This window comes from Dipteris shenzhenensis, chromosome 11 (assembly GCF_047967505.1).
Source record: "Dipteris shenzhenensis isolate YYH24624 ecotype China chromosome 11, Dip_SZ_1.0, whole genome shotgun sequence".
NCBI lineage: Eukaryota > Viridiplantae > Streptophyta > Polypodiopsida > Gleicheniales > Dipteridaceae > Dipteris > Dipteris shenzhenensis.
The window spans coordinates 50,505,305-50,525,696 of record NC_141606.1 but is presented as its reverse complement, the minus strand read 5'-3'; the positions used below and the strand labels follow the sequence as shown (position 1 = coordinate 50,525,696).

The 20,392-nt window shown below is 41.5% G+C and overlaps 1 protein-coding gene across 6 annotated transcripts in view; it reads right to left on the bottom strand.

Moving 5' to 3' along the window:
- The window catches only part of LOC147897133 (PH, RCC1 and FYVE domains-containing protein 1-like), a 107,814-nt gene that overhangs the window by 50,491 nt on the left and 36,931 nt on the right, over positions 1–20,392 (bottom strand). For all 6 annotated transcript variants that reach the window (XM_087381277.1, XM_087381281.1, XM_087381282.1 and 3 more), the window contains 2 exons: positions 9,064–11,199; positions 7,864–8,010 (listed from right to left, as the gene is read on the bottom strand). In XM_087381277.1, the coding sequence (XP_087237403.1) occupies positions 7,864–8,010; positions 9,064–11,199 (2,283 nt within the window). The remainder of the gene's footprint in view (positions 1–7,863; positions 8,011–9,063; positions 11,200–20,392) is intronic.

The following is a 20,392-nucleotide window of genomic DNA, read 5'->3' as shown; positions in this document are numbered from 1 at the left end:
ATGCATGCAATCATGAATTTACAAGAGGAGAAAGCAAGGCATCAAGCAAAATGCATAGAGAGGATTACGTCAACTCAATATTGGAACCTGCTACAAAACAGTACCTCCCACTTCAAGTGTCACCAGTGTCTCCAACACCATGGACCCTTCATATCAAACTGTGTGCATCCATTCATAACTTATGGAAAGGCCAGCCTTATTCCCAATGTGTCTTTATCGATACAAACAACATTAGTGTTATTTTACTTTTCTCAGCCAATATGATGACACATATGTCACCTATTCAAGTGATTATCAACAGGCCCATTGCCCAACACTTGTTCTCTCACCAATATGACAACACATATGTAACTATACTTTGATGACACATCATCTTGCAAGTAGGCCGCATGAATACAGAAATAGAAATGAGTCAGTAATTATCAACAAGCTTGTTGCACATCACCTATTCTATCAGCCAATATATCACAAGAGCTTGCCAAGCCAATAAATTTATTGTAAACACCTAGTATGTGATGCAACAATGCCAAACACGCAGCATTATTCTTTTCCTCATTAGCAACCTGAATAGTATCAGCCACCCCATAGATCAGATTATCTGTAACAGAGGCTGGCCCTCCTTAAACTCAGTCTGTTTGAGAAAATTGACCATGAACATGCCTCCACACTGTTAGAAATAAGCCAACAGAGGGTACACACAGCAGAAGACTGATAGTAATGCCCAGGAGCTCACACAGTGTGGTGTGGGATGTGGAATCACAAACTTCTTAACTTATGTGCATAAAATAGATGTGTAGACTCATCAATAGACAATGAACCAGCCAGATAGAGAAACCACCAAAATATCACAAGGTCCTCCTATCAGCCAGTTATCTCTCCACTCGAGTCCGCATGCTCCACCTCGAGCTTTTGTAGACTATCCGTCCAGATCCCTTCCACCTTGCTGTCTTTGCACCAGCCTAGGTGGGCAGCTCTCTCAGCTCTTAGTCTGCAGCTCCTTGTGCTCCCTTCACCTCCTGAACATACGCCCAAGGGAAGCTCCTCTGCTGCTCCTATCTGCTGGCTGTTTGCTGCTGCAAGTGATGATGATCTCAGCACCTTGCTGCCCTAGAAGACAGCCAAGGTCCAGCCCTTCAAGCACTCTCTCACCTCCAGGATATAGGCCCAGAGGGTGGCTTCCTGCTGCTCCTTTCTGCCTCCTGGATTGCTGGCTGCTGGATCATAAAATGAGGCAAGTGCCTCTCCTTTTATAGGGAACAAGGCCCTTTCAAATGAACTGACAGCCAGCCCTAAATGGGCCAACTGGACAGACCTGGTTGGCTCAGCCCAACCAGCCCTATATAAGGGCCCTAGCCAGGCCCTTTTGGGCTGCTGCTAGGCTCCCCTTTGCTGCTGCTGGAGACCCTCCTGCAGGCTGTATACCTGCCCATAGACCCCCACTATGCTGCGCTATTTCTTGGCTCCCTGATCTGCCCACATGTGTGCGCCTCAGCTCCGTACTGTTCCGTACTGTTGCTGACGTCATCCGTGAGCTCATGGCCTCTTCTCTTGGGTCCCTGCTGCTGTCCTCTGCTCCGCCTTATGCTCCTGCAGATCAGCCAGGTACCTTCCTCTCTTCTTTTGGGGCACATCCTGCCCAAGGTATCCCTCCCCCACGCTCTCCTCATATGGGGGCTTACAGATGGGGAGGTGACCATTCCAACACACACCACTGATCTCCTAAAGCTAACCAAAAGAGGAATTGCTTCAACCAGCTCAGACTGTTATTAGAAAAAAGTATGGTTTAGAATACCCTGCAGCATGATGACAATCTATTGTAAGACCACAAAGAGGAAGCTTGAAACTGTATATGGAACAGACATGGATTTATGGTCAAAAGATGTGGGCCATGCATGTTGTATCAGAGTAACAGAAATATGAGACAGCGATGTCTCGGCAAAAGCCAGCAGCATCACCACAAAAAGTATTTTATCACTTGTAGTCTGATCAGCAGCAACATCAATGCAACTCTCCTGAAGATCCAACACTTCAATGCTGAGCAACTGCCTACAGAAGGAGCTCTGCAGAAGTAGGATGGACAACCAACACTTCTTTTTACTTTCTTCCATGATCAGCCGACTTGCATGGTTGGTTTTCTCTCAAGCATTAATAGAAGGTTCTTTTCTTTGAAGATAAAAGAACCCATATAGTCATGGTAAGTAGAGCATATGTTTGAATACAATGTACTTGTCACATCCTCTACTGGTGTCCTTCGACGATAGAGATTATGCTTTGCTATCAATTGCACACCCCAAGAGGGCCAATCATTTCCATCGGCACACCACAGGCAGGGCCCAAACCTGTTGCCTATCCAACCTTAGGAGTCCTTCTCACTCCCAACAAATGTGGCTATGGGTAAGAACAAGACTCCACCATCATAGTCTATAGTTTAGAACTACAAATTGCACATTTTGTAATGGGGATTAACATTTCCACACGTCATTTTGTGCGATTGGAGTCTAGCCTTTGAGGGTAGACCTCTCTAAGAGAGGTTATGAACGATAGTGCCCCACAAGTACTCGTACTCCATTGGGGAGAATGAACCACATCCCACCTGAGTTCTCATGCATGGGACCAATCAAATGAACAAATTGCTACATAGTCGCAAACACTAGATGACCCCATACTCAGAACCTACAGTGGATACCTACGCAATGGCACCCACAAAGCACAATCAAGGCCATTGGCATTACACTACCCACGCGGGCTCTTTTTCTGGGATGACTTTGGAGATCCTACTGAAAGAGACACATATCCATGTTCTTATGGCTCTTCCAACACCGTGGACTTGCAATCAACCTAGATAGCAGGATGCTTCATAACTCTAGAGTCTATTTAGCATTGCACATGGGGTTGTAGAGAGTCCCAAACGATATGGCGAGGCATTACACACTTGCTTGCCAAGATGAGGAGAGGGACTTGCTACATCCCTTGGGGATCTCTAGCCTGACTTCCACAGTCAGGTCCTCAGAGGTTTTACGAGGAAGTCCATTCGAACAAGGCCATCTTGATCCACAAAGGAGCCCCTCCTCTTATCATCCTAGATGCAATACCTACATCTATGCATAGACCTCATTCTCCTTATGTAGACTTGGCTTAGGAGATCATTGTAAAAATCATTGCATGGCAGATTTGGAGATCCAGATCTACATACACTTTAGAGTGGTTGTACAAAAAATGAGTAAATGGTTGCTTAAACCAAGGTTTTTCTAACTCAAGTTATAAGCGTAGCAATCTTGGGTTAGTCTTTCTGTTCTAGGCCTCTAGCTAATTGGTTGTGTGCATGAATCAAGGGTCATGCGGTAAAGCTTTTAATGCAACATTAATCATTTATTCTTTGAATACTTCTATTTATTAAAAGCAATTTAGGTTTTGCTAGTTATTTTATTTATTTTACCTTATTCATGTTCATTAATTTAATTTCCCTTGAAAGCTGGCTTGCATGCTTTTTGTAGCTTTTCTAACTTAGAACATCTATCTAGTCAGTTCACTTTCTCCATCAGTTCCATAAATTGGAGTTTGCTAAGGCCATCTTCTTGCTACCACCTTGCTCTCTTGCTCCCTCAAGGTGTCAAGCTTCCGTCAAGCTCAATTTCCAATTCGACCATGACTCCTTCATCCAAAGGTTGTTCCAAGGGTTGGTTGTCTTTTGCTCCCTCAACGTGTCTATAAAGTTGCTCCTTGCTTTCTCCCTCTGAGGTCATCTAGCAGCTGTCCCAAGCACTCTTGGATAATGTTTTTTTTTGGGGGGTGGGTGGGAGATTTTTTCTCACGTGGGCGGGGGGAAGGGAGGGTAGAAGGAAGGGGGGGGGTCTTTCTCATCCAATATCCATTTCTGGATCCATTCCATGTGTGTTTCTCCTACAATATTGTACAGTGGTTTATCAATTTTGTCCACTTTTCCAACACAAAATCACAGCAATCTCAATTCAGCTTGCCACAGCCAAGCCAAAGCTTGAACCTAGACATCACTGATATTGATGATATTTGGCTTACACACAAACTCACAAGTGATTTCTATAAGCATTTTAAAGTCTAAGGCATCAAAAGTTGACATTTCGTTCCAAGATCAAATTCGGATTCAATCCAAGCGAAATCCCAGACAATTGGCAATTATAACCATGAGCATATTCCTAGATTGCAATAGAATTTTGAACATTATCTAGCAATTCTCTATTACTGTTTCCATGTTCGAAGCAGTTAGTAATATTCATGTCGTGCATAGCGGTCATGTACGGGTCCTTTCAGGAATCTCTAGTGATTCCAATGGGAATTCCTTTTATGAAGATCAAGATAGAATCGATACCAGATCCCATTCCAACAAGAGTAAACGCGAGCTTCGGGAGGTAAATGGGGAGAATATTAGTGTCATGGATTGGTAAATTTTCCGTTCAGGGTGTGGATAAATCGTTTTTTTCTCCTACAATCGTTTTAGTTGTTCAAGAATTGATCTTCTTTACAAGGATCATGGAATTGTTGTTACTTATGTTGAAGTGCAAGAATGGACTTGCACCTACTGCGTGATCTTTTATATCTCAGCTTTGACTCTTGGATGAGTTTTTGGGTCCACCTTGGCAATTTTGAAGATGTTGTCATAGATGGGGTTTTGACAAAGGCATCTATATATTCTTCACTTGTCCTTTTTCCAAGGATAGATCATTATTTATTTATAGGGCTTCTAGTTTCTTTGGTTCTGACTCGAATCAAAAATCGCATTGTAATTACAAGCTAAGAATCATTGTAAAAAAAGAAATCTGCTAGAGTTTATTTCCAATAGGGTGGTAGCTACTGTGGCAAAGAGCCGGCACATTCTTCACTTTATAGTAGTGCATAGGAAATTTTTACCTTGTACGGCGAACTAAAGGTACGGCGATGCAGGTACGGACGTGCAGTACGGCAAAGCGACGCGTAGGTACGGACGTACAATACAGCAAAGCAACGCGTAGGTACGGCCGTGTAGTACGAACGCAAATACCAGGCCTTCCGTACCACTGTACGGAAGGGAATGCAGTTACACCTTTTGTTTGGGAAGCTGGACGCCTGGATCTTGGACAGCAACTAAAGAGCCTCAAACAGGCTGGGAATGTGTCGACATATTGCTGTGGATGCACAGGTTGTGCTATGATCTTTTGGATGAGACATTATTGATACTTATGCCCATGGACGGTGTTTATGCTTGAGGCATTTGGCTCTTATTGGCATTATATTTGCCATTATTTTGTCATTGTGGGTTGACATTTTCTTTTGGCCTAGATTTTCTCAAATGGATTCATAGTATATGCACATGAGTCAGATGCATTTTGATGCTTTGAGCCTGATCTGCTAAGTTTTCAAGCTCGCTCCGGCCTTCACCTAGCACTGTACCTTTTGTGAGCACACGGAACACGCTAGTCACATAAACTGAACTAGAATGCTTTCAGGCTGTCTTGGGACTACAAACTCATAATCAACAAGCGGGCAACACTTTGGGCCAAAGTAACTTTTTTCACTTTCTATAAAGCAGAGTACCCAGTGTACTATGTAGAAGGTGCAGAGGGTCTAATCCCAGTTTATGCAAATCAAGTACGTCCCAACACATATCGCACCCCAATCAAGTGCTACGGTTGTGGAGAAAATCACCGGATCGCAGAGTGCCCTCATCGTGGTAGCCCAGCTACTTTCCAACAACTTTGCAGAGATTGTGGCATAGGACATGCCTGTATGGATTGTCTCATGAAAAATAAGGTCCCAAAACAAACAGAAATTAAGCCCGACATCCCCATCGGCATCATTGGGGTGGACCATCAAAGTTTGGGTCCCGAGATGAACTTGCAAACTGATGGTCCTCTTCCTTCTTTTGTGAGATATGAAACGTAAATAATCACGTGCTCCTAAAGACTGATATCAGTACTATCATCTATGAGAATAGAAAAAAAAGAACTTTATTGTATCTTGACTACTAGCCGTGATAAGTACACATCCTTAAATGTGCTCTAACACATCAAGTGCTTGACTATTAATGTACAAGGTTTGTGTGACACTCGGAAATGGAAGCTTGTGTGGGCTTATGTGAATGAGCCACAACCTCATATAGTGGCTTTGCAAGAGCATAATCAGCATATGTATGCCGGAAAGACAAGTCACTTTGCCGGTTATGATATCCTCTATGCTAGAGAGCATTCTTTTTCGAGGGTTGCATTTCTTGTAAAGGATGCTCTTCACCCTATTATGGCTTTAAATGACAAGGATGGCAAGTGGGAAATAATTCAATATCTCAATGTTTCATTGAACCCTATTGCTCGCATGGCTTTTGAATTATTTATGATGTTAAGCTCCTTCCAGTTCTCATGGCTATTCCAACAAACAATTAGGTTAATCACTAGAAATCACACCTCCGAGTAAGTAAGGACTCAGACAATTGCAAGATTGAATTCACTGGAAATTATGCTTCTGGCCGTGGGTACCCACAGCTCTAACAATTGCAAGATTGAATGTAGCATGAGAACCACCATAGCGAGCTTTCGAGGAACTTCTTTACACTTTGGGAAAGACAGACTATCTTTCAATACCTGGGATTTCATAGATCAATACAATGGTCATTCTAAGGCAATGTCTAAGCTTTGAATGATAAGTGATATATCTATCACCAATACTAGCACAACTGCACCACTAGACAACTTTACCAACTTTGTCATCTTCCTGTATTACTGAACCGAACCAAAAGTACAATTGTTGGCATAGCTTGTTGACCATCTTTTGCAAATTAGATTTCTAGTCCAACTAAGAAAAGACACCCTTTCTATAAAATGTTTAAGCATTTTCATTGATAGGTTTGGATTGTTGGTTTGTCCTTTTGGATTTGTTATTGTACTTTCTTAGATGCAAATGTGTTGGAGCATCCAATTCAACATGATATACCCTAAACTACAAATCAGTTTTTTTATTTTGATTTGCATGCCTATGCATTTTGTAAAGTTCAAAACAATGACTATTCAAAAAGAAACCTTCTAATGGAAAAAGATAAAATGATTAGAAAGGTATATCAGCTAAAACATATGGCTTCCTTAGGCAAGCACGATCAATGTATTCACCATTTGAACCATATATGTGCCAACACCACAAATATCTGTGCTGTGCATGCCAAGGTTTGCTTTCCCTTCCTTATTGGTCAAGATAAGAAAATGTAGCTTTTTAAAGATGTTTTCTCAAAGTCCTATGTTCAATTTTTAATGTGATATTTGTAGGCATTGACACGACTCTCTCACAGAACTTAGCAATGAAGTAAGTATTGCACAAAGCCTCATTGCACTCAAACTGGTGTGCCTACAAAAAACGTGATAAGAATCATTGTTAAGTTGACCTTTCCAACCATGCAAGAGTAGCATTAGTCCCTTGGCACAAACGTCCAGCTCCTGCTCATATGTAATAAACTACTCCTACGTAATAAAAGCACATAGCTCATTACATGACTTTCAAACATAAATCTAGCTTTATGTTCCTTAAAGAAAATGTATAGGAACAGACTCAAAGATATAAATGTCAGGAAGGACATTGAGAGCTAAAAGCCCACTTTCAGAACTGTGTGGCATATAGAAGAAAGTAAGGCAAAGTTAGACAATAAAAAGTGTTATGATTTTCAAAGAGTTTGGAAGTATTCTCATAAGGCGATTAAAAATATTCCCAGACAACCACATTCCCTTATGTTGACTACGAAATATGTCTTCTGTAGTCAAATAAAGTTTGACAATGATCACTCGTGCTTAGCACCTAATAATACACAAGTCAAGAAACCAATCACAATAAGGCAAGCATTGAAATTCAGTGAGTTGCAATTCAGGAATGAACCTGTAATGTAAGACATTTTATAACTTCTTTTGCAGCCTTGCATTTTGCAGCTTCATCGGCTGCCAATGTATGGGCTTCATGCAGCTCACTCGTAACCTGCTGTAATTGAGCTTCTTTGGCCTGATAATGCTCAGTAAGGGATTCGACCTGTAGGGCAGATGATTAGTTGTTGTGCAAAACAAATAAAGTATGCCATTTCCTGTACTCCTACTGCCTATCATCCACATGCAGGGTGAAGGAACAAAACCCTCTGCAAATTAATAAAGATGTAAGTTCACAGACATGCAAAACATAAAGATTGGCAGTTGAATGATGAGCTTGAAAGAAGAACCCTTTGATTTGGCCTGATAATGCTGAGGAAGGGATTCAACCCGTGGGGCAAATTATTACTCTTTGCGCAAAACAAATAAGTGTATGCCATTCACATGTAGGGTGAAGGAACAAACCCCTTTGCAAATTAACAAAAAATGTAAGTTCACAGAGGTTGTGCAAAACATAAGGATTGGCAGTAGAATGCTGAGCTTGAAAGAAGAACCCTTGGATTTGTAAATGGTATTCTTGTCCTCTCATTAGATAAGTCACTATTGGCCTATAATTTACGACTGATACAAGACATTTCAAAACATGATTTACACCAAGAAGACTAGTGCAGATCAGTGCACGCAGGCGCATGCACAGATGAAAATTCAAGTGAGTTGCAAGGCCTCTCCTATACAAAATTACTTATTTTGTTTTCTTGATCACAAGGGAGTTTATTTCATGGGAATAATAACTTACTTTCATACTAATTGCCGCATTCTCTCCTCTTGTGAGCTTCAGACTACCCTTTCCTAATCTCTATTGGACACTCAATATTTCACAAATGGCTCCCCTTCTCTCTACTCCCCCCCCCCTCCCGGGAAAATCAATGCTCTAGAAATTGCTGCCTTCAAAACCTACCTGACAAATGAACCTTTTAACCAGTAAGTATCATGAAGTTTAAAACTTTCAGAAAGCGTTTGTGCATATTCTTACAATTGAGGTAGAGCATTACTGTTTTCAATGAAAAATCAAAAGACCATTCTGGAAAACTATCCAGACAAATCTTTTGTAAAAAACAGGAACGCATAAATTAAGTATTCGTGCTACCCATATCGATATCCTCAACAAATCATTTTCTCGCTGAAATGACTGAGAATGTATGCAGAAACGTTAAAATACCTGTGCCTGCAGCGTTAAAACTTCTTGAGTCAGACTTCTGTTTGTTATCTTTAGTTCATCAATTATGTCTGAAGAAGTGAGTCCAGACAGAGTTGAGCTCAGAATTGTAGAGCGTGGGGGGCTGGACCGCCTTGATAGAGGTGAAATCACTGATGCAAAACTCCTTGATGGACCAACAGAGATAGGAGACACAGGATATTTGTGCACTAATGGATTCGAGTCCGAAAAGGCAGGCAAACTCCCAGTGTTTCTCACACTAGTGTCACTTGGAGCAGGTGAGACACGCCGCAGAGACTCTGGCTTTTTTGTTTGCTTCAAGGGAGATTTCTCCTCAAACTGTGTACTCTGTTCAACAAGGGGAAGCCTAGGCAAAGACATTTGAACCTTCAGATGTTTTAATTCTGTTTTCTCTGGTCTCTCCTTGGTCTCCAAAGACTGTTGTATGGCACTACTTTTTTTCTGTCCTCCAACCTGGGATCCCATTCCAGAACTTGTTGCCAGCTTCAATTTTGTGTAGCAAGGATCACAGACACGGTAGGTTTTTTTTGGGGTGGGAGCTAATGTTGCTTTAGCAGCCTTTTTGCTACTGCATGCATGGCAGAAGACATGCCCACAATTGTAACAATTATGTCGCTTCCGAGTAAACCCAAAAGATAACCGACATCCGGAACAAACTGATTGGTCTGCTCCTGAAAGCCATTTATGCAAACAAACAGCAGCTGTGAAGCTTGACCCACACGAAATGCTTTTGACCTGCTTGTCTTTTAGTACCTCGACTAATGTTGGAGTGTGCCTGTCTTGAACATCACCATGCCCAAGCCTCCCATTGGCACCCTTTCCCCAAGTATAAACCTCTGTCTTTGATGTTAACACAGCCACATGATGTGATCCACAGGATATTTCCTCCACAAACTCTTCCCAAAGCTTGCCTTCTACTAGTAGAGGATGCTGACCAGTTACATGTGGGTCTCCTAACTGGCCATACACACTGCTTCCCATGGTATAGACTTGACCTGATGTCGTAAGAGCAACAGTTAGGCTGTCTCCACAAGCCACCTGTCGGAAATCGTTGTCTACAAGAGCAGCTACACATGTTGGAACAAGCTTTTGCTCTTTATCCCCATGCCCAAGGCGGCCCTTGTCACCATCACCCCAACTAAAAAGCTTCCCAGAAGAGCAACTGTTAGCCTCAGAGTAGCCCATGATAACCTCCACTACAGCTGCTGTGTGCCAGACTCCACATGCCACCCTAACAGTTTTCAATCCCCTTAAAGATTCCACTTCTTTAGGGAAATAGACACTGGCCTTGTCCCCATGTCCTAGGGCTCCAAATGTTCCATCACCAAAAGTTAAAAGTTGCCCTGCAGATGTCACTAAAGCCGTATGCCAAGGACCACAAGAAACGCTTGATATCCTGATCCCCTCTGAAAGATGCACTCTTCTAGGAATCCAGTGACTGAAATCGTTACCTTGGCCAAGAAGCCCAAAACTCCGTGTGCCATTGCCCCAAGTATAAAGATCTCCACTGAGTGTCACAGCACAAGTGTGATATTCCCCACAAACAACATGCTCAATGCTGGTGTTTGCTAAAGTCTCCACTAACTGTGGATGAGCTACATCTGCATCAACACCATGCCCAAGCCTACCTCCATATTCCTCTCCCCAGCAGAAAACTTCCCCTTGTCTGTTAACTAGAGCAGCATGCTTGCTTCCACAAGCAATGTTGTGCACATCTAATACAACAGCTGATTCTAAATGTTTCGGGAGCAAAGCATCCATCTTCAAACCCAGACTGCTCTCAGATCTGCTTGAGCCACCACCCAATATGCCATCTCCGACACCTTCACCCCACATATACACATCACCTAAAGCATCAGCATCATCATGTCCAGACCCATGACTGGATGCGCTTACGATGCTTGACAGGCTCACTCTAAATGCCTCTACATTATTCTCCTTCAGATGCACTTTCAAGTTCTCTGATATTACATCTGAATCACCAGAATTCAATGAGTCTCCAATCGAACTGCCATCCGGGTAGCTCTTTCTTAAGTCAGTAGAATTTACAGAGGCAGTTGAAAATGTCTTTTCTAAACTGCGATGAGGAGGACTCCCATATGTGTTCCTCCCACAATCCTGAAATAACGTTCAATGGTTTTTAGAAAAAACCACAAGTCACCTTGTTTAAAAAACAAAACCCAGTGAAAGAAAACACCAAGATAAAATATGTTCACAATCTGATACATTAGCATTTAGCTATTGTTATTGAGGAAAAGCGTTAAAAACACTGGCTCATAAATACACTAATTCCGGTAAAGCCTGCAGCAACTACCTACACAGTAGGAAAAAATTGTCTGTGTAACTAATAAAGGTGCAAAGGTCATGCTTGTTGATATGCAAGGATGCACCATATAACTATAGCCCAACTCATAAAAGCAATCTAACATCATAGCACATGACTTTGGCCGTATTTAACTAAAGGTCGAAACGCAATGTATACATGCTTATTCAAATACATGAATGCACAGCATATAGATGTGAGTGACTACATGAACACAATACTAAATAAATTTATCTGTGGCATACATGCACACGTCATGCATAGCACAGGGCAGAAGAGGTTCAACATAGATATAAAATCAATGATAAAGTGCTCCCCTAAACACTTATTTGAGGTAGAAAAGTTTGCTAGATCACAAAGCAAATTCAATTTCTCTGAGTAAAACTTGAAACTGCAAGCATTACGTGCACAGAGGCATGTTTAATCATATGTGATGCAACCTTATAGAGTCAGAATTATAATGGAGAAGCATAGAACTGAAAAAAGTCAACTAACCTGAGCTCAGGACTTAAGTTCCTAATCCGGAAAAACGGAAGAAATCACATCTACAGTACATCCTAAGCATATCTGCCAAGGTAAGAAATCCTTGCAAAAAGGCTTGCAGCTATCCATTCACCATCACAAGGTCAAAATCATTCTTGAAGTTTGCCCCCTTTTTTCTATATATTTATAAGCACTAGTTTCCTCCCTAGATACAGAATCCACTCATGAAGAGTCTAAAATTTACTGAAACTCACAAATGAGTGTTTAATTCCAAATTGAATTCGTTAGCAACAAAGCACAAGAATTGGATATATAATTGTGTTGCTTTGCCTTTCTTGAGAAAAACATATGGTTTTACCAAAGCAGCATTTACATTGCATTTGTTAAAAATCTCCCACTAAAACGTATCATCAGAGAGAAAGAATAAAAGGGTTTATTGCATTATCTAAACGCTTTCATGCTTTAGTAATGAATCAAACTAACCACGTCGAATTCTAATTTTTCTTTACATAGGGCATTGAAAACATTAATAAATTATAGCTCATTTTTCGTGTTATCATGAGAGAGAGAGAGAGAGAGAGAGAGAGAGAGAGAGAGAGATGGGGCACACACATGCACAGACAATCACATGCCCACACTCACACTCACGCACACATGCATGTAAGCATACATGTGTGTGTGTGTGTGTGCACACGCGCATGCACACACACACACACACACAAGTCAAATTGATTTATGTTGTTCCCAAAACACCTTCCCCTAAATATGCTTGGAATAGTCAATTTGATTTACATTGATTTATGTTGTTCCCAAAAACGCATTCCACTAGATATGCTTGGAATAGTCAATTTTGATTCACATTGTTTCCCAAATGGTTTTTGTTTATGTGGTACAATAGGGCACTCTTTGTAAATTGGATTATGGTACAGAAAAATGCTGATAAGATCAGAACTTCGAGTCTAGAGGGTAGGAATTTTATACGGAGAGTAGCAGAGGAACTAAAGCTATCAATCATATTCAGCAACTGCCACTTGACACTGTATAGCTATTCTCCCTCACTTAGTGTAAGGTTTACTGGTGTAGTACGAGATACCATCCCCCTTCCTCTTCTTTATGAGACTCTCCATTGCATCCTAGAATGTACATGGCCTGTCCTCCAAGAGGACGCTGTATGTTGGAAGCTTTCATTCATCAGGAGTTGTATCATGCAAATATTCATCATAAGGGTGTGAAGCCAAGTACCACTACCTTTCATGTCCAACTCATAAAGCATTTGCAACCTCAACAACACCCTCAATGGACTGATAATAATGAAACTAATTTCTTTTACCTGTATGTGCTTGCTAGCACTAAGAGTCTATCAAACGTGCGTCATGCATACACATTGAGAGTAGACAACTCTCACCTGCAATGTATGAGTGATCACTCTCATGCTACTTCTGGAAATTATGCTCATCCTCACCAAAGGCATGGAGGACATCTGCATCATAGGTATCACACATCAACAAGTTTCCTGGTTTTCTTGTATGTTTTCATGGACCCCAATAGAAATAAGGAGCCTGCTACCTTAGCTGTGAGTTTTCGAAACAGAGAGACAACTTTCCAAAGCAAAGTGTGGTGGCTCGGTGGTAGAGGAGGTGGCTAGGAAAATGCTACCTTTGTATTTTGTATGTGTTCTCTCATCAAAGGGACACCTTCGCGACTCATTCTCCTTCCCCTACTCTATATGCTTCCACTCCTTGCCTCCTTGCAGTGCATTTCATCTCCTTTCCTCCCATAAACCCACTAGGACCCTTGCATTCCCCCCTTCCATTTCTTAGACCCTCAGAGCCTCTTTATTATTCTCTTATCCCCATTCAGGAGGTTCTCTTTCTTTCTCAGGCTTTCCCATTCAAGAGTTTTTGTTTATCTCAATGAGATTTGTGTGGCCCCTCCTCCTCCGTGAGCCATTCAGAAGGGATATCCGTCACTTGATGGAACACAACGAGAACCCTGAGCCTCCTCCTGTTGTAGGGCTCATCATCAACTTCTGGATCATCTTATAGACCTTGCTCTGGCTAAGGGGTAATAAACAATAATTGAGCACTTACTCAAGGATCTTGATTTTCCAATATAATTGAGCACTTACCTTGGAATAATTGGTAATTGGTTGGATTTTGCAAATTAGAATTGAGAATGACATCGAGAAGTCCCGCAACGATAGCAACTCCAGTGCTAGCATGCTACATCCCTTGTGGAAGCAACTAGCACAATGGAACAATCAAGTGCTTGTCAATGAGTAGCCAAGCCATCTTGGAAGAGTCTACAACTCAAATATTTTTAAGCCATGGCCCCATCAATTTAAGTTCCTTTTTTGTCAAGGATCTCGATTCTCCAATGATAATTGAACATTTACCTTGGAGTAACTGGTTATTGGTTGGATTTTGCAGGATGACATGGTGGAGCTTCATAAGGACATGGGCAAGTTTTCTCGTGTAAATGAAAAGAGAAATTTGCTTGCTATCTATCACTTAATGGGAGAAGTTCAATATTCTCAATATTGATCAAACATCCATACGAAGAAAAGATGGTACTTGTTTCTTTTCTCAGTGGCCTTTCATCACTTTTCGGATTGTAATGGAGATAATATTGACCTTTCATGACATGGGTTGAGTACCACTCAGATCACCAAATCAGTCTATCGGAATGCCAACTTTTGTGTTTTGGAGAGCTTGAGATCTCACATTGGATTTGGCTTCATTAATTGGAAGCCAAGGTAAGTTAATTGTGATGGCCTGAACACGCAGTAGCTGATGTATTTGCTATCTAGCGACACATTGTGAAGTACGGCATATTATGGACCCGAAGTTAATTGAGGTGACCTTAATATGGTAGTAGGTAATGTATTTGATATCCAGCAACACATTGTGGAGTACATTTACATGAGATAGGAAGGCAAGAAGTAAGATTCTCAAACAAACCAACAAGCTGAGAGGCACAAAAATATGGATCTCAAAGGAGCTCAATCCTACTCAGCTCAAGATGAAAGCAACAGAATTGACTAAAATGAAGGGAGCCTGCAAGGAAGGAAAATGGGCTGTTTATAGAGACGGAAAAGCACTTATGAAAGACTTCAAATCCAAACCCAAAGACTCTCAGTCTTAAACTGATGTAATGCAGGCTAATCACCTTTTGTAGTAGACCATAGTTACCTATAACAACTTTGTGAGTGTGGTACACAATCCCAAGAGACTCTCAATCTAAAACTGATGTTTGGTGTTTATCCTGTTGGTGTGTGTTTTGTCCCATAGGCCCGTGAGGCCCCCCCGAGGACGTTAATATATTTTTCTTTCTTTCTCTCTCTCTCTCTCTCTCTCATGTAGGAATGAAAGAAAGAATTTATAGAATGAATGAATTATTTAAACCATTTTCTTTTTTTTTAACTATATGAACCCCTTACAGTTATGTACCACTTCCTACAAAGATGCAAAATTACATTCCTAGCTTAGAAAGCACATGCATACTCAATCAAACTCTCTTTTGAAACTAAAAGAAAAATGGGCTATCCAGCTCCCCACTTTTTGTTTTCAGCTTATGTTCAATCATTCTAAACATGCCTAAGGCCAATACACCATAGATAAAAGACTTCATATCTAAGATCGTGCATACTTTTTTCATTATTTTTCTTGGATTATACCTCTTGTGTATTAGTAAAGTAATCAAATAAATACATTAAGTGATAAAAGACCCAGTTGTTGTACAAAGGTGCAAAAATCTATGTAATTGGGAAGAAATGACTCCATATTTTGCCAAATCTGAAATGTTTGAATAAATGTGAGGCATTTTTATGATGTGTAACCACTATATTGTGGTTGGTCACGTTTACCATATATATCAACCTCTAATCCTACCGTAGATTGAGAAAGTCTGAGCTCTAAGAAAACACAAGAATCCCCTCTTAAAGTGCAGTTCAGTTCACAAGAGTCACCAGGATAGATTCCTTCTCCAAAAGCACAAGCGTCTTTGTACATAAAAGTCTTGAAAGTCAAGAACGTCAGGTACAAATAAATCATCTATAAAACGCCTAACTTGGCTAAGCTTATGTAAAATGATAGGGAGGTACTGATAGAAATAAGAAGTCGCATAAACTCAAATTCACAAGTGAAAATATAAAAGTTTGCTAAAAAGACAGCACAATTAGTGCCCATAGGGATTCCTATAATTTGTTGAAACAAAGAATCACATATTGTGATATAAAGTTTATCTAAAAGACAATCTATCCAAGAGCAAACATCTTCAACACTTACTACCTTTTTGTATTGTTTCTTTTGTTAGAATTATTATTATATTCTAGCATGTAATAAGTAGGTTAGGGACACTTTTCCCTCTTTAGAAGTTTTTCCCCCTAACCCCAGTTAGTTCACTAACTACGGTTAGTGAAGGATAAGGTTTTGTCACTTAGACAAAACCTTTCCCTGCTTTTGTATTACTCACTTCATCTATTGCAACTTATGTTTAGCACTCTGTCTCTCCTACTCTCTCTTTGTTTCACATTTGGTATCAGGGCAGAGTCTTCTTTCCGGACCTGCTCCCTGCTCAACAGCTCGTGCTTCAACTGCTCCATTGCTCGCAAGCTCCCACTCATGCACGTCCGTACAGTCCATACGACTGTACGGATTTCCGTCCGTACACCTGCAACGCCTTCCGTACACCTGCTGTGCATCGCCCGTACCTTCCGTACACCTGCTGTGCATCAGCCGCAGTGCAGTGGTACTTGCTCGTCCGTACAGTTGTACCTACGCAATCTCCCATCCGTACATTATACGACGTCCGTACTTCGGTCCTGCATTCAAGTCGCCAGTCCATACCTGCAATCCGTACAATAGCCGTACATCTGCGCCGCCATCCGTACAACGTACGGATCCCTTACTGCATTCCGCCGTACAACAGTACGGCTGACCCGCAGTTAGTTCCGCCGTATTGTTCCGTACATTTGATGTCAGTGCACCGTACAGGTCTCCGTACACACCCCTGCATTCCGTACACTTGCAGGAGTCCGTACTTCTTTCAGTGCATTTGCAGGTCTTCTGAGCAAGTATCTCTGTATGCAGAGAAATTGGGACTTCTGAATCATTTGCAGGGACATTGCAAGTTTGGGGCTTTTGTTCATTTTTTGCACACATTGCAAGCAAATTCTAAAGATTGGCCAAGAAATTGGGGCTTCTGCAAGAGATTTACTATTTGGGTGAAATTTGGCTCAATTTCAGCTCAAAATTTGGAGCTTTTAGTTTTGCACTGCAATAATGTCAAAAAGAGCAGAGTGAGAGAGCAAGAGAGCTGAACGTCGGTTTGCAATAGATGAAGTGAAGTAATACAAGAACAGGGAAAGGTTTTGTCTAAGTGACAAAACCTTATCCTTCACTAACCGTAGTTAGTGAACTAACTGTGGTTAAAGGGAAAAACCTCAAAGGAGGGAAAAGTGCCCCTAACCTACTTATTACATTACATTGGTCACCGCTATAATATAATAATAATTCTAACAACCCCCTGCAGTGCCAATGTCATGTACAAGGAAATGATCAATCACCAAAAGGAGATAAGTTCAGGGCACTGCGAAATGCCTCAAACTTTTCACGTGGAAGTGCTTTGGTGAAGATGTCTGCAACATTGTCATGTGTTGACACATAGATCATACTGATCTCTCCTGCATGCAACTTCTCTCTGACATAGTGATAGTGACCCTCAATGTGCTTCATGCGAGCATGAAACACAACATTCTTTGCCACTGCTATAGCACTCTGACTATTAGTGAGAATCGGAGAAGGACCCTCCAATGAAAGATGAAGATCAGCAAACAAACAACGCAGCCAAACACATTCAACTGTCGCTGTGAAAGCTACCCTGTACTCAGCTTCACATGAGGAGGTAGCCACTGTAGATTGTTTCTTGCTCAACCAAGAAATGCAAGCATGTCCTAGAAAGAAACAATTCCCACTGGTGGACTGCCTAGTATCATAGTCTCCAGCCCAATCTGAGTCACTGTAAGCATGCATCTGCAAGTCACCCCCCCGGGAAACATCAAGCCAAAAGACTTTGTACCTTGCAAGTAACGGAAGATGGGTTTTACAACCTGTCAATGCATAATCTTTGGGCTGTGCATATACCTGCTCACCTGAGAAACTGAAAACTAAATATCAGGTCGTGTATTGCAGAGATAAATGCGGCATCCAACAGCCTGGCTATAGACTGTGACATCAATTGATTCACTTGCATCATGCATCGTAAGCTTCAGCCCCGGCTCCATGGGAGTGGACATAGGCTTGCAATCATGCATGTTGAATCTGTCTAAGAGTTTTTGAACATACTTGGACTGAGACATAACAATGCCACGTTTCTCTTGAATAATCCGGATCCCCAAAAAGAAGTGTAACAAGCCCAAGTCTGACATATCAATGTAGCTTTCAATTGGACTTTGAAATCTGTAGTTACTTCCTCATTTGATCCGGTGAGCAGCATGTCATCTACATAAAGAATGATGACCAAAATATCCCCCCCATCCTTCTTGATGTAGAGGGTGCTCTCAGTTGGACTATTGTGCAGCCCCTTGCTGGTTAGAAAGGCATCAATTTTGGCATACCATGCACGTGGGGCTTGCTTCAGCCCATACAAAGCTTTATTCAGCTTGCATACCTGATGTGCATTTCTTGAAATTTCAAAGCCCGGAGGTTGTTTGACATAAACCTCTTCCAACAAGTCTCCATTAAGGAAAGTTGTTTTAATGTCCAACTGACGAACATTCCATTCAAAATTTGCAGCCATTGCTATAACTGACCTGATCGTGGTCATTCTGGATATAGGAGCAAAACTCTCCTCATAATCTGCCCTTTTTCTAAGCATATCCTTTTGCAACCAGCCTTGCCTTGTACCGATCAATGGACCCATCTGGCTTTCCTTGGACTTTGAAAACCCAACGTGTACCTATGGCATTCTTACCTGGTGGCAAATCCATGACATCCCAACTCTGATTTTTATGAATGGACTGCAATTCATCATGCATGGCAGTCATCCAATGCACATTATCCTTTGCTTCTTCAAATGTCTCAAGCTCCTCCTCATCAAGAAGTGTACCTGCATAAGCTGATTCAACTGAAAGAGCCCCCCCCATGTGCCTTACTGCACTACGAGTCCTGCCAAGCAATGGAGCTTCAAGCTTACTCTCCCTGAGAGTCTGAAAAAACCAATGCAAGACTGTTTTGGCTGCGTGTATCTCTTGAATTTCTTGCGTGACAACTTCATCGACACCCTGAGGTTGTACTAATTCAGGTTGGATCTGGCAGAGGTTGCTGTAAATTCTGTGTTTCAATGGGGGAACCAAATGCTATAGGAAGCATCCCCTCAAACACATCATCTGAAGAGGCTGGAATCTGAAATTCAGCAAGTGTATGTGCTGAATTTTTAGAGAATATAACATCTCTACTAACAAAAATCTTGCGTGTAGCAGGATTGTAGAGACGATAGCCTTTGCTTTGTGAACTCCCCCCCTCGATCTGTTCGAAGTGTATGCACCTTGAGTCCTGTCTCATTCTCAACCATAGCCACAAAGTGTTTGAAATGCATAAACACGTCTAATTTTGCCTTGAGACCATAGACCCAAGTGTAGTTGGTAAAGTCATCTATGAATGTAACAAAATAGAGATAACCCCCAAAAGCAGGTGTCGTCATGGGACCGCAGACATCACTGTGAATAAGCTATAATTTCCGTGTAGCTTTCACTGCACCATCCTTTTTGAAGGGAAGTCTATGCATTTTGCCAAGAATGCAGCCTTCACATGCATGAGGAGAAGGAGACTCCAAGGAAGGCAATGCATCAACCATATTATGCCTCTGAAGTGTCATTCAGCTGCCATAGTTCATGTGCCCATACCTGGCGTGCCATAACTCCGCATTCTGCATCGCAACAGTGGAAGTGCTAATTAACCGATAATGCAAGATGGGATCTTTTTTCAAATACAGCAGTGGGAGTGATAATGCAAGATGGGATCTTTTTTCATATAGATCAAGCTAAAAAAGACCCCGATACAAAGTGCCAGACAACATCACAGCATAGTCATTTTCTTTGTCTCTGACTGCACACTTGTCATCATTAAAAACAACCTGAAATCCTCCTCTATTGAGTGAGGACACTCCAAGCAAATTCTTCTTTATCCCTGGCACATAGAGTACATCTGAAATTCTGAAATCTGTGCCCTCAGTGGATGTGAGAATAATGTCTCCCACTCCACACAATGAATAAGAAGAATTATTCGCACAAGTTACCTTCTTCTTGGTGGGTGACGAATGCAGAGTTACAAACAGACTCTTCTTGGAAGTGACGTGCTTTGAAGCACCACTGTCAAAATACCAAGTATGAAGTGTCTCATCAACACTAAAGGAGCATTCATCCTTTGAAGAATCGTAACTACAAGTCAAGAAAGCATATGGGTCATCATCTTTAGTGGCAATAATATCAGAACTACACACCACTGA